This window comes from Lepisosteus platostomus, chromosome 19 (assembly GCF_059453375.1).
Source record: "Lepisosteus platostomus isolate fLepPlt1 chromosome 19, fLepPlt1.hap1, whole genome shotgun sequence".
Classification (NCBI taxonomy): Eukaryota; Metazoa; Chordata; class Actinopteri; order Semionotiformes; family Lepisosteidae; genus Lepisosteus; species Lepisosteus platostomus.
Genome location: NC_142629.1, coordinates 18,651,617 through 18,667,840, shown reverse-complemented (window position 1 = coordinate 18,667,840; position 16,224 = coordinate 18,651,617). Strand labels below are relative to the sequence as shown.

General features: G+C 38.0%; 1 protein-coding gene and 1 long non-coding RNA gene across 4 annotated transcripts in view; one reads left to right on the top strand and one right to left on the bottom strand.

Moving 5' to 3' along the window:
* Positions 1 to 98: 98 nt before the first annotated feature.
* On the bottom strand, positions 99 to 2,880 carry psmg3 (proteasome (prosome, macropain) assembly chaperone 3). 2 transcript variants are annotated; one of them, XM_088612750.1, is made up of 3 exons: positions 2,549 to 2,880; positions 593 to 827; positions 99 to 486 (listed from the first exon to the last, which is right to left on the bottom strand). In XM_088612750.1, exons 2-3 carry the CDS (start codon positions 806 to 808, stop codon positions 334 to 336), a joined length of 369 nt encoding a protein of 122 aa, XP_088468876.1. In that variant the 5' UTR covers positions 809 to 827; positions 2,549 to 2,880; the 3' UTR covers positions 99 to 333. The 2 variants fall into 2 exon arrangements, with proteins under 2 accessions (XP_088468876.1, XP_088468877.1); XM_088612751.1 differs by lacking the exon at positions 2,549 to 2,880 and adding an exon at positions 2,342 to 2,473.
* The window catches only part of LOC148645332 (uncharacterized), a 98,758-nt gene continuing 83,610 nt past the window's right edge, over positions 1,077 to 16,224 (top strand). The window contains exons 1-3 of one of the 2 annotated variants that reach the window (XR_015928452.1): positions 1,077 to 1,214; positions 1,433 to 1,493; positions 2,350 to 2,528. This is a non-coding gene — a long non-coding RNA (uncharacterized LOC148645332). Of the gene's footprint in view, positions 1,215 to 1,432; positions 1,494 to 1,814; positions 2,065 to 2,349; positions 2,529 to 16,224 lie in introns of those variants that run through there. The other variant, XR_015928453.1, reaches the window with a different exon arrangement.

Below are 16,224 nucleotides of genomic sequence, written 5' to 3'. Positions count from 1 at the left end.
ATTAACAATAAACACAAGAACCAGCTGTGAGTGGTACCAGAGATTCCCAGCTTGGTAAGGATTCATAGAAGGAGAGAATGATTGACAGAGAAGAGGAAAGCAGTACAAAAAGTTTTACTCCTCACCTTCATTCATGTACACAAAATACAAAAAAGGTAGCAGTTCAGTCTTCCACTCCCCCCCCCCCACCTTAGAGTCTGAACAGTTACTTCTGAATTTCTCCAATGATGCTTGGACTCTGCCTTGTCACCAACCAGGAGGCTCACTCCTGTTTCTCCTTGGATCAGTTTCTGGGCTCAGTCCACAGTGCTGCTTCCTGTGTGATGAACGGTTTTACCAGACCTGGCAGCTTTTGATCATCTCCTTCATGACTTTTATCCCTTCAATGGTACCATCTTTAAGGGCCAGCCCAAGCAGAACAGGTTTGTTCCCAGCCTCTTGCGAAACAAACATCACAAGATTTTTTGCAAAGACATGCGTCAGAGCCTGTAAAAGCACCAAAAACATCCAATTTGTTTGCATTTTGAATCTTAATATAAAGGATTTAATAAGATAGTATTGCAGTAGTATGTTGAGACAGAAAAAGGTTTACCTCATCTTTTCCTAGGAGGATCTTTGTGGTGTACATAGGCTTGTTAATGTCACCACATGTGGTATCAGGCGTAAGAGAAATTAGTGTCCCCATCTTCCCATATTGTGTGAGGACTACAAATATGTAGTTGCTGAACTCTGTGCACACAACCTGAGTGGAGATGCCGTTGACCATCTGTTCTCTCTGCTTGGATCTGATGATAGGTTCAGCTGCCATAGTCACCTTTTGGTTAGGTCTGAAAAATAAAATGGACCATGATAACTTCATGCTCAATGACACATTCCACTATTTCATACAGCAGTTCAAGTCTATCCGAGCATCTCTTTTATAGAGAAGTGTATACACAAGATTTAAAAAACAAAATGGTGAGAACAAACGAATTAAAGAGGAACTGCAGGCCCAATTTCTCAAACTGGTTATTAAAATGTTGGTAACAAAATAAATGAACGGTGTAAAAAATTACAAAACCCAAATTAAGCACAATCGTGAGTCCCCTTGGTGTGGCAAACCCCTGGTCTCGCCACGGGCGAGAGCGAGAGTCTGCGAAAGCCGTGACGCGGTACGGCCCTGTCCGCTCGCTCGTCACCGTCCTGACTGATGCCCTGCGATGAATTAAGTGCAGGTAAGGAAAATATGATACGTTTAAAATATACAATTTGATCACATAATTACTTAATTACCTCTGATAGTTAAATATTTTTTTCTGCTACATTATTTTTCTCTTGTACATGACTCTGATCCTCTTGTTGTATTTGTATTTGTAAATTTCTTTATGTTTAATAAAAATTAAAAAAAATAAAAAAAAAATAAAAAAAAAAAAAAAAAATGAATTAAGTGCAGGTTGTGCAGAAGCTCTCTCGCCGCGTACGTTCCCAACCTCATCTGCTTGCAGAGTAAACAAGTGAGTTCCATTATCGGCAAAACCACACCGAAGTCGAGAGCAATATGTCCATTGGATTAAAGAGACGCAATAAGATGCAACAAGGCTGCATCAGGTCACCCGAAGTTTCGTTGACTCGCAGAATATGGTGCTGCGCACCCTTGGAAATTTCGTCAATTTTGTGGTGTAAATTGGTGGTTTTACAAGTTACTGTGTGTACACCTCTTACTTTCGTTCAGGTTTGAAATGCACTCATCCTTGCCGATTCTTTCCAACCCCAAGATATATAAAATGGCCTTGGTTCCCCTTTAAATGATACATAATTTTGAAGGTTTTGACGGAAACAACTTAATGCTCTTCAGCAGTTCTCGAAGAAACAAATCAGTTAAAAATGGTTTTAACCCAACATTTTAAAGATTATATACACATTCATAATTTACAGGACTAAACACTTAGGTTAATTTTTGGTATCCCGTTTGTCTTGTTAACTCAAATATAAGTTTTAAGTCCATACATATTGATGGGTTTATTACTGCTGTTCACCTAATTTCTGCGGAAAAGACGATACTTAAATGTCAAACTCTAGACGACGGTAAGGAGACTAAAATTTAAATTATAGTTTATATTTTTAAAGAAAAAGACTGTACAAGGTACAAATCACAAGCTTAAGTTTCTATATTTACACTTTCGATAAATATCCTTTAAGCTCGACCTTCAATTAAAATCGTTTAATCATTTTGCCCCAAACTGGAAAAAAAGAAACTGTTTTTGACGGTATTTTATACCCAACACTTACACTGGGGTTTCTTAAATATATTTTATTTGAAAAAGCAGTGTCCATATCTCATTTTAAGGAAATATGGAATTACCTTTCCAGCGTTCCTGCTTGGACGGCTCGCAGTTAACAGCGCTACCGAAACCAGTTCGATCCTGCCGACACTGCACTTCGCTCGGCGAGTGAACTACGAGAGCTCGGGGCTTCCACCAACTCCCAGTGCAGCGGGCCAAGAAGGATGCTACAGCCAGGCTCGATTAAGGGTTCGTGAGAATTTTAAGGTACAAAAACCGCATCTTACCTTCTGCTTACGTTCGGCCAAATGTATGCAAAAAAATCCTACGGAAATCTTGAAATATACACACGGTCAGGGGAGCTGAAAAAAAAACTGAAAAGACTTCTGCTCCGGTGCAAGTCACTATCACATGTGGGAAACAGCGCACAAGCGCAGAACAGAAACTGTTTATCAACCTGTTACTTTATTATAATTAAATATTGCGACTTTCTCCTCAACTTAAAACATCCTAGAGGTGGTTTACGTTCTATATAAATGTTGCAACACTTATTATAAATATTTATCAGCACATCTTGCCACAGTTCCGCTAAAAAGTGTAAAACTATACAATGTGAGCCGAAAACATTTTCTCTCCGACTTAAAGAAAAAGATGGTTTTTAAATGACAAAGCGCGGCTAAATACCATAGCCTCAAAAAAAAAAACGTTTAAGTCTTATTGCATGAATCTATTTCTGTTATCTTAAAAAAAATACGGATGAAACTGCTTTAATGCAAATCTTGTTTTGCTAAATTTGTTTCCCCTGTAGTAAGGCACAAACCAGCAACAGCTTTTAGTACTTGTGATAGAAATAGCTTAAGATGTTTTACATCTACAAAAAAAGAAGACCATCTTGTTTAAATATTTATGCTGACCAGATTAAATGCAGCAATCTTTAGGAAGGCACAAGGTGGAACAATTTCTTATTCATTTTTAAGACATCAGCAATAGTTGAATGTAACTATAGAATTTAAACACCCAATCATTAATATAATTACTTTAATATAAAGGTTGTCCATGAAGGCACAGACTAACCAGAGGACCAGACAGCTCACTTGGGGTATCCACATGAAACATGTCAAACAGGTGCACATTACCTGAGGCCCCTAGTGCAAATCCACAGCACTGCAAGCATTTTCACATTCAGGGCCTTTCACTTCAAATGTAAAATATAAATCTCACATTAATTAGCAAAAAATAAATATTGGAACCAATACAAAAAGAAGGTCACAGGCAGTTTCCCCCCTTGCCTTGTCAGTGTCTTTTTTCAGAATTCATGTCTTTTGACATGGCAGGACTTCACCACTGAAATCTGCTACAAGCTGAAAAAGTAGGCACAACTGTTTTAATAATGGGGATAAAAGCCCACAAGCTAGAAAGCTTTACTTTAAGCATACTTAATGAAAACAGGCAGTACACAGATGGTATAGGAGTCAGATAGTTCTGATTGCCTGTTAATGCTTTAAACAAAACAAGTGAAAGAGGACCAACCATGTATAGAGTACAGAATGGCATTAGACTGTTAACAGAAATTCAAGCTTTTCTGCATGGAGCTCCTTTCAGCCAGTGGTAGTGTTCAAGACTCAGTGGGCCTCATTTTCCCCATTCTGTGCCTGATTGTCACTAAGCAAGCAACTGGGTTTGATTTCATTAACAAACAGTAGTCCTAAAATGCAGGCAAACCTGGATTAATTTCCTTCAAACAAAGATCAAATAGAATCCAAAACTCACAGAAGCTCCTCTCAGCACACCTTCCCTCCAAGAGACCACCCACCTGCTGGGTGCCCCCAGTCCCTTTATAGCTCCTCCTTCCATGAGCCACCCCCCCCTTAAAGGGACTTACTCGTATTTCTTATAGTGGTGGACCATTGGTAAACAAATAAAATAATTTAATATAGTTCCAAAGATAACTTACAAACTGTTGCCAGCTTACAAACTTTAACCAAGTCACGTGAGGCTTTTAATTTGTTTAAGCAAGGAAAAGAGACACACATCAGTTGATTATGGATGACTTACCAGTAACCTTTCCCTTTAAGATCACCAATTTTTTTTTGAGTACTGCTGGTGTGGCAGTCTGGGAACCAACCACAAACAGGTGAAGGGTGGCCCAACACAACACAACACAACACAACACAACACAACACAACACAACACAACACAATGGAGAACACTGCAGTGATCTGAGGGAAAGGGGTGGGGGGTATGTACCATTCACGCTTCGTACTTATCACATACACAATTACAAACATAATGGAAAGGCCTTGGAGTATTTAACATTCATTTGAAAAAAACAGGCACCCTGTCACAGTGATAAAGTACTGCTCCAAGTCCTTTTAAATACATTGGTGTACCGTATGAATTGTAAGTTGAAGCTGGGATACCAGCTGGGGACCAGTGAACAGATATATTAGTCTCAGAAGTATACTCTTGTGCCCTTCAGTCCATTTAATGAGTCCTGGATGACAGCAGGGCCTACTGTACTTCCTTTTGGAAAAGCTTTTGAGGATGTTCCTGTCGTGCTAGTCATCCTGGAATAATTCCTAGACTGGCTTGGCAATCCTTGAGTAGTCTTGTGTATTGGTGTGGTAGAGTTCTGCTCGCTGCATGGCTGCAGGTGCATTATTTAGCCCCAGAGGGATTTGCACCCACTCCTATAACCCCCAAGGCGTAGTCAGTGCTGTCAGATGTCAAGATCCCTTTCCTGGAATCCTTGGTGGTAAGCCTTGCGCTGATCAACACGTGAGAACCATCCGAAAGATCTGTCAGGTCTTGGATCTGTGGCAGTGGGTGTTGGTCTGGCTGTCGGGTATTGACGTAGCCTGTAATTGACATATAGCCATAAAGTCCAATCCTTCTTATGGACACACTCTACTGGGGATGAGTAAAAAGAGTTTGACTTTACTATCCATCTTCTGGCCAACGGGTCTTGAATGTATTGTCTCAGCACTCGGTAGTGTAGTTTTGGCACTTGGGTTCTCTGAACAGGGATGTCATTGTCTCAGGGTAGATAAAAGCAATGGCACAAGTTCAGGTTTCAAAATAAGTAGGAGCTTCAGGTTTCTTTTACTCCAAAGCAAAAAAGAAAACGGTAGATTATTTCAGAGGTATGATCATCTCGGACCGACAGTCTGTCTGGCAACCAGATCCTCTGTCTCTTTCTCAGTACTTCTCTCCCGCAGAGCTCTGGTGCATGGAGCCCTCTCCCCTTCCACCTCACCTAGCTGCTCCATCCAGGGGCAAGGAGCTCAAACAGGGAGGAGGTATAAGGAGCACAGTGGCTGACAGCTGGTTCCTCTTAGGCGCTGACTGGTGCTGACTGCCTGTCACAGTCATCTTTTAAAGTAATTCCCATCTGTAAGCTCGGAACACAACCTATGTCATCCTTTTCATGGGCAAAAACTGTAGGCTCTTCATATAACACTTGTTTGACAGCTTTTCGCTGGTCATCTTCCAAGTGCCTTAAATCTACAGAATGTGCCACAAAAGGGTTATGGTGCATACAATTATTACTAGAGTTGGGTGCATGTTCACTGCTTTAGCACTCAAGCAAACCTAATCAGGGTCATCTGATACAGTTGTTTTAAGTGCCATTTCCGTGGCATGGATTGCACTGTATGACAGTGCGGCAGTGCAGTGTTATTTTATGCCTTGTGTAGTTACCAGTGGGTATTTTGGTATAGAGAGCTGCAACACCACTAACTTCAACTAAAACTTCAAAAATATCTTATTTTTCCAGCCGTTGTCAAAGGACAACACTAGATGTAAAAAGCAAACCTCCTAATGCACACATCAGTGCAAGTATGATGAGATCAGCAAGATCTGCAGTGAACATAATGTTATATTATGTTAATATGATTGAAATTGTTATTGAATTCTTAACATGTTTTTTAAAAGCACTATCTAGGGGACTTGTATTGACTTTAATTTTCAAAGGACCAGGAAACAATTAAAGAAAAAGTGATAGAACTATTGGGAAATCATGACCATTTTTTAAGGTAGAAAAAGAGAACAACTGGTAAAGGTGGAGTAAAATTGCCAAAGAGGGAGATGGAAAAGATTCTTACAAGAGAGGCAATAAATGATGTATTTTTTTTCTCAGTATACATACAGTATTATAAAAGTAAAAATAGATTATGACATAATGGGGGTGTGATAAAGTATAAAAGTAAACAATATAAAAAATCAAGTTTATTGCCAATTCAAATCAACAGCAATTACAAATTACCTTCCTCACTGACTGAGAGTAATTTTGTGGTGAATTTCTGTCTAATTCTGTCTACATAAATTCTGTTATCTTGATCCCTTTCTTAGCTCACTGTGTACCAGGTTTTTAGTCTTTGGCCCCATTATCACAGTGATGATCAACAAATTGTATCTGGATATTTTGCCATCTTCACTTAAACCTGTTGGACTTACACTTGTACTGAAGAGACCCTTGAACCTTACCTGCCATTTAAATCTTCCCTTCCTAGCCAATGTCCTACAGCAAGTGGCAATTTCCCAACTGCAAGATCATTTAATGAGAAACAAGCTCTCCAGACCTTTACATTCAGGCTTCTGGCAGTTTCACGCCACTGGTACAGTACATCTCTGGTGAAGGTGGCTAATGACCTCCTTGTGCCCTCAGACTTGGGTACATCGGCCCTGCTAGTTCTGCTCAATCGCATTTCTGCCTTCAACACTTTTGCTCATGCAATCACAAGACACAGATCTAGTTGTCACTGCCTTTGCTAGCTGCTCATCAAGTATTAAAACCTGGATGTGACAATATTTCTTGCGGCTCAGTAGTGACAAGACAGAATTGGTGCCAAACTGAAAAATTGGATGCCTTTAGCAACCTATCCTGTTCCATCCAGATGTTGAGAAACTGGTTCTCCCAGCATCTCATTTGTTACTGTACCTCCAATGTAAAACATTTTGAGACGTCTTGATATCTTAGCCATCTCGACATGTTAGCCTTTGTAATAGCACTTTTTGCAGTTTAATTTACATTTGCTTAATTGTATAAAAGATGTAAATGAAGGTAAAATAAGCCTTCAAGCCTACCTCATGAGTAACTTCTTCTGGTTCAGTTATTCTCATCTTACATTAGTTTGTTTTTTTTCAGCCTCCATGTAACATTGTGCATATTAACTTCTTCTTCTAGTATATTTAGTACTTCATCCAAGCATTTGATCTGTCTTGATTTTTTGTGCAAATCCTTTTAAATTTACTACGGTACTTGCTAACATTCCTATTTTGATATTGTCTCCAAACCTGAGAACCTTACGAACTGTATTAGAATCCCAGTTTTTAATATAAATTAGACATAGCAGTGGTCCTAACAGTTACTCTAATAACTAATGACATCATCTCACTCTGAGCATTATTGTCCTGTCTGTGGTGTTATTTATATCTTTGAAAGCCTACTTCCAGCACATGCTTTTTCAGAAATCATGCTGACTGTCCACTAGACTACTGCTACCGTTTAGATGATCCTTTTGTTTTCATAACCTTACATGTGATATTTTTAAAATTATAATATAGTTCTAATAGCGTCTTTCTACAATCTTTCACATTTGACTTCTCAGACACCTTTATGTGTCCTCTATCAGGCTCATATAGAAGTCTTTATCATCCTACACAAACTCAGAAGGAGCGATGGAGCGAGAGCATTCATGTGTCTTTTCATCTCCTGCTCTCAAGTATTGCTGTGCAACACAGGTCACAGCTACTGACCTTTTAAGGGGTGAATCACCAGTTTCATTTAAACTGAACTGAACCTCAACATAGCAATGTTTTCAGAGCATTCATCTCTTCCAGGATTTAGGTAGTTATTTTTGAAATTTTTTTGAAATTTGAAAGTCTATGAAAGCATAATGTATTCCCTGAAATATATTTTCAGTTTGTGCTTTTTATCTTTAGAGAGCTCCTAACATGAATAGAAAGTCAGTATGACATGTGACCTAAGATTATAAATCATATCAAATGATCAGTGGTGGAGAGTGAATTTAAGTATCCCTGAATGGCGGTTTGGCTTGCTACAGTAAATGTTATGCCATTTATGCCTTCCGATGTTATTTCAGATAAGGATGGTTGTTTTGTTGTTGTGTCAGGCAAGCTGCACCATTCTCCTGTAATGCTAGCTAATGTATATCCACCTAATGGGGAGTTAGTACTTTTTAAATACATTTTTCTCTTCCCTCCCAAACATAAATACAGATCATCTCATTATGCAGGTGAGTTCAATCGTTGTTTACGCAGGGGAACGGAGTGCTGCTCTCAGAGGCTGGCTTTGCCTTCCTAAACTGCTTCTGTTATTCAGACATTTCACTCAGACTTCGACACCCGTGATGGTCTGAGCTCCGTCATGCATCCTCACGCATAGATTATTTGTTAATTGATAATTGCTTGCTTCCATCTGTCCACTCCTGTTCTTATCATTGCATAGTGATTTCTGGCCATGCCCCTGTCCTCATGGAAAAGCTTGCTTTGAAACCTCATGGTGATCTGATTATTGCTTTCAGATAATGACTTCGAAGAAAATGAATTACATTTGTGACTAACCAGATCTCTTTCTTCTTAGATATTAATAATACAATTGACACCTCCAAAGCCACTCTCCATGAAAGCCGTAAAGGCATACTTGCAAAGTCAAATAATTTCACTCTTGGACTCAAACAAAGGAAGTACATTCTTAGGAAAGTACAGATGGACCTTAATGAAAAACATTCTTAGACTGGACCGATAATACCACTCCGAAACTACAGTATCTTAGGAATGCTTGAAGTTCATAAGCTGATGCACTCTGCACGCAAGACGTTGAAACTCTTTTGAGAAAATCCCATTTAACATGCTATGAACATGGCGAAAAAGCTGGTAAATCTCACCGTTATCAGCGGTCAAGGGCACCATGTGGAGAGTGGTTCTGTTACTACCGACCCTAGTTATATTAATGACCAATGTAAGCAATCTTATCCTAACCCCACTGTTAATTACTTCATACTTTAAATCCCCCTTCCACTATCACTGATTTAACCCTTTCAGACTCTGAAGATGTATCACGAGCCAAGAGCAGCAGAAGGTTTGGTTGTTGCCTCTCTACTTTCTTACATTTACTGCTTACTCTTTGTTTGTTTGTTTTTTTTAAGTTGATTGCCCAATAATACTCTTATTGCCTTTTGCCATATTTCCTAGGCTGGCTGGTTCAAGGATTGGCGAGAAGGAAGATCTAGGGTCAGTAATTGAAGTGATTTATGGCTTGGAAACTGCTCGGTTGTTAATTTTCCTCTATGGTTCCCCTTGTAAAACCTCCTTCAAAACATTTGAACTAAAATACATATCAGGGCTTGTAGTTTCTCTGGACTTTGTGGGAGGCCTTTAACACTGCAGACAATTCATGTATATCCTACAGTATGTATTACACGTGGGGAATTAATATCTGACAAGAAATAAAATGTAAAACATTTACTAAAACATGACTAAAACATTCTCTTGTCCTTGAACCAAAACCGTTCCTTTTCACAGGCATTTCCTTTAAAGAAGTAACAGTCATGCAGAATGTGTCATTCTTCTTTTGGAGCCAGGCAGATTAGCGGTGTCAGATAAATGTCTTGCTGAGAGGGCAGTACTGCATTATAAGGGTTGAGCTAATACATTTCAATTTTGCCACCTTAAGATAGTCACTTCAACTAAGTAAAGCAAGGAAAGGACATGTAGTAAAAATATTTGCTGCATAACCATGCTTTTGAAGATTTGGGGGAAAATGTATTTTTTATGAACCTCGGAATATTTTGCAGAGTCAGGGCTTCCTTTGACATTTCGAGCAGTATTTACAGACATCTTTTGTTCATCAAATGCCTGAAAATGTATTCAAGGGACTTTGATTTTCACCTCTACCGTCAGGAGTCTCTGAAAGAAGTGGGCATCTCAGCAATTTTGTCACAAGTCTGTTTTCCTTTCATTCCGCTGAAGGGTAGTCTAGATTTTTTTTCTTCCGACTGAAGCATCTGTCACCCTTTTGAAACATCTGGATCTGGCAGATGACTTGAGGCACAGCTCTCTGTAGTAGTTCATTGTTTAGTATGCTAGTGACAAAATTGGCTCATGAGTTCATACAGTAATTGGGTCAACAATTATGAATAGTGGATTTTCTTTACAATACAAATTCATTTTTCGTTTTCCTACGTTGTAGAACGTGCTTACGATTCTCACGATTATTAAAAACATACAGGTTAATTTGCACTCATTTAGGGAAACTTCTAAGGATGGCTAAAGAGATGGAATATAATATATTTTTATAGATGCAGCAAATGTATATATACTGCAATTATTGGGTTCTGTGCACACAGATTCATTTATGTGTGTTTCATTGCCCTAGTCACTGTTTTATTATTTATTCAGAGTAGAGTGTGGAAATAAGCTGGGCATTCTTTGACTCAGCAGTATAAGTGTTTATGGATAGTCATGAGCAAAGATAATAACTGGCCTTGGTAATGTACAAAATCAATCAGTGAAAATCGCAGGACCAATTCAATTGCATACTGTATGTGACAGAAGTAATACAGGAGTAAGTTAATAGTATGTGTATTCATTAAACATCAATATATTTTCAACACATTTAACATTGATTATAGTTTATTTCCTTTCCATTGCATTCATACCACACTGTTGGATAGTGACAATGGAGGATGAAGTATCTTAGTTGCATTTCTTTATCTGATGCGTTTATTCTGCTGGTAAGTATGATTGTTATTTTACTTCAAACATAAATATATGTTTCCTTTGTGAGTCAATTGATGTGAAGCACACAGTGGAAGCTCAATCTCCTAGTCCTTGGTTCTCATATTTGATTGTTCCTGTTTTATTGTTATTTCTTTCTACCCTGGAGTAATATGTTATGTGCTCCTGTGCAATTTCTTAAAGCGCTCACTTGGTGCAGTGCAGGTCATTTTCATTTGTATTGTGTGCTAACCTCTTTATTGAAACAGTTTACTAAGGCAGTCGGACTGCTCTTACTAAAGAAGTGTCCGAGTTTACGTTCCAGTAGCAACCTATCAATCTCTGTGTGGTGATTACTGTGATCCATTGGGTCTGTCTACTTTATAAACTAGAAATTATCCCAGTGTAACCCAGCAGGCACATCAAAGCTGGTTCCACTAGAACTTCTGTTTCCAGAATTTTTCTGCTACTGAGTTAATTATCCAGCGCCAAAAGGGCAGCCATCAATTACATTTCCAGACCATTTGAGCAAAATGTGTCACAAACAGGCTGACACCGTTATTGTCGGCAGGACTTGAGAAGTTCAAATCTATACTCTCTGGCTCTGGTTCAGAGAAACCTATTAAACACTTGAAAGTATATTAATTTGGTCTGGGCCTCCCTAGCCAATTTTACATCAGTTATTTAAGGAAGATTTTCATGTTTCGTCAGTGGCTTATGGAATGCTTTTTTAAAGTAACCCAGGGGCTTTTTCGCAGACTTAAATAGCCATTTTTGTAACACAAATTTTTATCACAAATACAAACGTTTAATGGGAGTGTGCTACAACTAAAGTAACATAAGCTCCTTCTTGGCGATTATCATTTGAGTATCCTTTTCTATAGAAGTACACATTGCATTTTTGAGCTATTTTTAAAATATTGTTCTTTCAGTATTTTTCTACATATGCCAGTGGTTTATGAAATATCTCAGATGTCGCAATCTTATTGATCTACACTTTAGAATGTTTTTTTGCTCATAGGAGTAACCTTGAATCAAATGTATCCACGATCAACAGCTTTGAAGTATATTTGTATGGTTTGCTTTATACTTTATTTTACATCAAACCTAAATTAGGAAGGTTAAAAGAGACCTCATAAATCCCCCAATTCACTTTTTTTCTTACGACAGTATTCAAATAGTAGATTCGAGTATTTAAAGCTCTCTACTTTAGATGTGATTAAAGCAGATTTCCAGATGTGATCTAGCAGGGAATAATCAACCAGGAGATAAAGTCCAAACTGGAACCTTGAGCCCATCATTGCTACTATTCAGTTTGACATTTATGTTTGGTGTACTTACAGTACAAGTGTAATTTATTTCAAAAAGCATATGGGCATGAATTCCAATGTTGATGATGACAACGGTGATAAGAAAATCATTTGAAGTACTCTGTAGTTTCCTTGATAACAGATTGTTTCTTGTTTGCTCAACAGTCCCATTAAGTATTGTTCATATTTGTGTCAGTCATAGATCTACTCTTTGAGGTGAGCTTGAGAACAGTCTCTAAGACTGAGCCCCGAGTACGCAAAGCCTGATCTTGAATAGCTGAGTTCCAATGAGAAGAGTATGGTTAAGTCATGCACAGGTAGAACAGATCTCCTGCCAGTTGAAGCTGCTAGTTGATGTGTGGGAGTAACAGTGACAATGAAGTACTTCAAGATGCATCATGAAGTCACAGTAATAACTGGAAGGAGTTAAATGAACATTTTAGATTTTGCAGAAATGCTGAAGATTTTTCATTAAATGTCTGAAATGTTCCAACATAAAATATAATCTTAAACTTTTACTATTCCTTGGCACAGGTATAACCTTTATTCCTATCTTTAGATTAGCAAAGAATATATTATGCTAATTTCTTACAGCCTTTGTTACTGTCTCTCTCCTCCTAGCAGATGACTGAAAAATGACTATGGATTGAGGACATTGTAGCAGAACTGGTTTTCTGGTTATCAGCAACCAATCAAATTCCTATTCTACTTGCAGTGCATTGCAAAAATCTAATGCTGGCAGTCATGATACCAATTAATATTTATTATCTACACAATCTACACCACACATTTAAAGCAAAAAAGAAAAAGAAGAAGGTAAATATATAATAATATATAAATATAAGAAAGAAAATAGGAAAGTCATGACTGCATAAGTATTCCAATCCCTTGCTGTAGCAAACGTAAACTAAACTAAGCAGAAAAGTACCTTAACAAACAACGGAGTAAGTTGAGTGACCTCTGTCTGTGTGCAATTATAGTCATTCTCAGAATTTCACATAAAAACATCTATCTTTGTGAGGTTCCTTGTTCAGGTAGTGAAGTTGTAAAAAAGGTCTCAACCATGAAGACTTAAGGAGCTATCAAATCAATTCAAGGATAAAGTCATTGAAAAGCACAGATCAGGAGAAGAGTACAAAAGCATTGGGCTCTGAATATCCCTGTGATCACAGTCTACTTGATCATTAAGAAATACAGTGTCCATCGGCCTACCAGACACTGCCTAGATCCAGTTGTTTCACAAATTGAGCATCTGGGCAAGGTGGGAACTGGTGAGGGATGCAATTGTGAGACCACTGAAAACTTTGAAAGAGCTACTGAATTTAATGACCGAGAAAATGAATCAACAATATTCCTTTCCCTCCACAGAGCCAGAGTGGCAAATCCATCTTAAGCATAGGGAAAGGGTTTTCCCAAGCATAGGGAAAGGGTTTTATGGTCGATCAAGCCAAAATGGAAACTTCACATCTGGCACAAAACCAACATAGCACAGAATAGACTACAGCCAACACAGTCCCTACAGCCAAGCATAGTGGTGGCAGCATCATGCATGGGGATGTTTCTCCTCATCAGGGAAAGCCTGTTAGAACTGAAGCAAACACAGACATAAAGTTTGAACAACTTAGTTTATTGCATGCAAGGAACAATAAGACCAAAGTATTTTTCGAAATATAGGTACAAAACTTCCAGCTTATATAGCAAATTTCAGCAGCTTCTGACGCAACTTGTCACCATGGTAATGGGGGGGCCACCTGTGTTTGGACATTCCCAAGATCTTGAACACTTTTAATGGTCGGTTTTATCTTTCCTTATTTAGGGGGGTCTTTATCTTGCACTTGGAATTTCATATCATAACTCAGAGGTGTGTTACAAGAAGTCTTTGTGCAGAAAGAAATCAATTAACCCGTTTTCCACATCTTATATCTTTCTTCAGTGGGTAAAGTTGCAAGGACTGAAATACAAGCCAGACTGCCTGTGGGAATTGTTATCAGCATCACCTGTAAATTTTGGCTGAGAGACTACATACTTGTAAGACTGTCAGTTCCTGTGATAGTCAATGAAAAGCAGCAGTCTTGTTTCATAATTGGCAAACTTTTAGTGTTTTTAACTGGGAAACAATGGGTGAAAAGTAGGGTTAAAGGGACTTAATGTGATATAAAATAAATACTGAAAATGCAGAATGCTTTTTACTTCATAAATATCAGCAATATAAAACTATGTATATAGGTGTACAACTATTACTATTGCTCCTGGGCAACAGCTATATTTTGCTTATAAATCGATGCCATCATTTCATTCATTTCTACAAAAAATATAGATTTCTCTGCTTCTCTTTAACCACATATCCTTCTTTAGCTATTTTTCTTTTCTATAACAATTACACTTATTTCCATGTTCAAAATATCCTTTGGAGTAACAAGCAGTTGCAGGTTCAGTTAGACCAGTGGTGGTTCAGTCACTGAGGTTGCTCCAAACTGTGGAGAAGTTTAGAGAAAGGGTGTTTACAGATACTGTGTTTTATGTTTTTTTTCTCAACATTTCATTGTGCAAAGACATGACCCTGGCAAACTAGATCTGTGACATTAAACAGGGGTTCTCCAATTACAAAAAAGGTGAAGAACCACAGGGAGTTCTCTGTGTGTGAATCTGTTAGGGTAACAAGAACCCTAACAGAAAAGAAAAGGTGCAATTTGAATGCTGGCCAAGACATTTGCTACACAGGCCATACGCATGATCTCGCAGGCTGGACCAGGCCCTCGGGCCGTGTGTTTCGCCCCCCTGGGGACAGCTTGGGCCTCTGCACTTGACAAAAACAATGTTTATTCTCAGTGCCACTTATTGTTCCAGTTACTGTTTCAGAGTTCTTGTGTTTTAACTAATCACATCACGTTTAGGACTTTTCCTCAGTAAATTCATCCTGATGCACTAATAATCTGTTGTCTAATTGAAATGTTTACTTGTCGCAAGGGTTGAATAGTTACATATTGAGCAACATGTACAATTGTATTGTACTTAGAGTAACTTACTAAGAGTAACAGAAGAATTGAGATTGCCTTATCTTTTTGTTATATTGCCAAGAAACATTGTACAAACTAAAACACAGTAACGTAGAGTTTTGGCTACAATCACATTACTTTTCTCATTAAATAATGAAAACAATATAATAATGGAAATAAGGTATTTGTGTTAGTATTCAGTATAGTACAACCTAAATTGCTTCTCACAAGAAGTACTTCTGTCCTTTTTGCTTTTCACAAAAATAAGTGAAATTAATATATTTCTCAGCAAAAAGCATTTGTATTCTCATTCATTTAATCACCTGGAAAAGTGTCAATTAATTATCATTTAAAGGCATGCAAATCTACAGTAGTAAACCTTTAAAATGTGCATGCTTACTTTACCGTGGCAACAAAGCTTGATCATACAAATGTAATCACTTGACAGTGCTTCACTGCCCAAATATTTTTCAGTATATTACAACCTGAGTTACACTGCAAACCCTGTATCCAGCAGTCTCAAACCAGTCCCTTCATTAAGAATGTTTAAACATATAGGTGGGCCATTAAAGCATCATATGGCGGAAAACTAAAACTTTATCAGTTGCATCTGTTCCTGTAGAAATTGTGCGCTTTTCTGTACTGTGTTATGCCACAGTGGAGAGATAAGGGTGATTATGCTTGGCAGGATTTAATTAAAAGTACATTTCATCCCAAGAGTTTTTCTTCATGTTAACTGTTTACTGCCTAATTTGGTCCCTGTCACATTGCTTTCCAAACATCTTCTTATCGTGATGGCAGAAGTGCAATCAATTTTCAGTACATAGTTTTTTTTTCATATTCAGCCCAATTAATGTTAATTAATGCTCAATTAACTACTATACCAATTTTTTTATTGTAAAAGCTGGATCTGACAGT

What these genes read in the sequence shown, in the direction of transcription:
- psmg3 (XM_088612750.1), bottom strand. Translation starts at nt 808, where the DNA reads ATGGCAGCTGAACCTATCATCAGATCCAAGCAGAGAGAACAGATGGTC. An exon ending in TCCTCCTAGGAAAAGATGAG is followed by an intron (nt 487 to 592) that starts GTAAACCTTTTT and finishes GTGCTTTTACAG; the next exon opens with GCTCTGACGCATGTCTTTGC.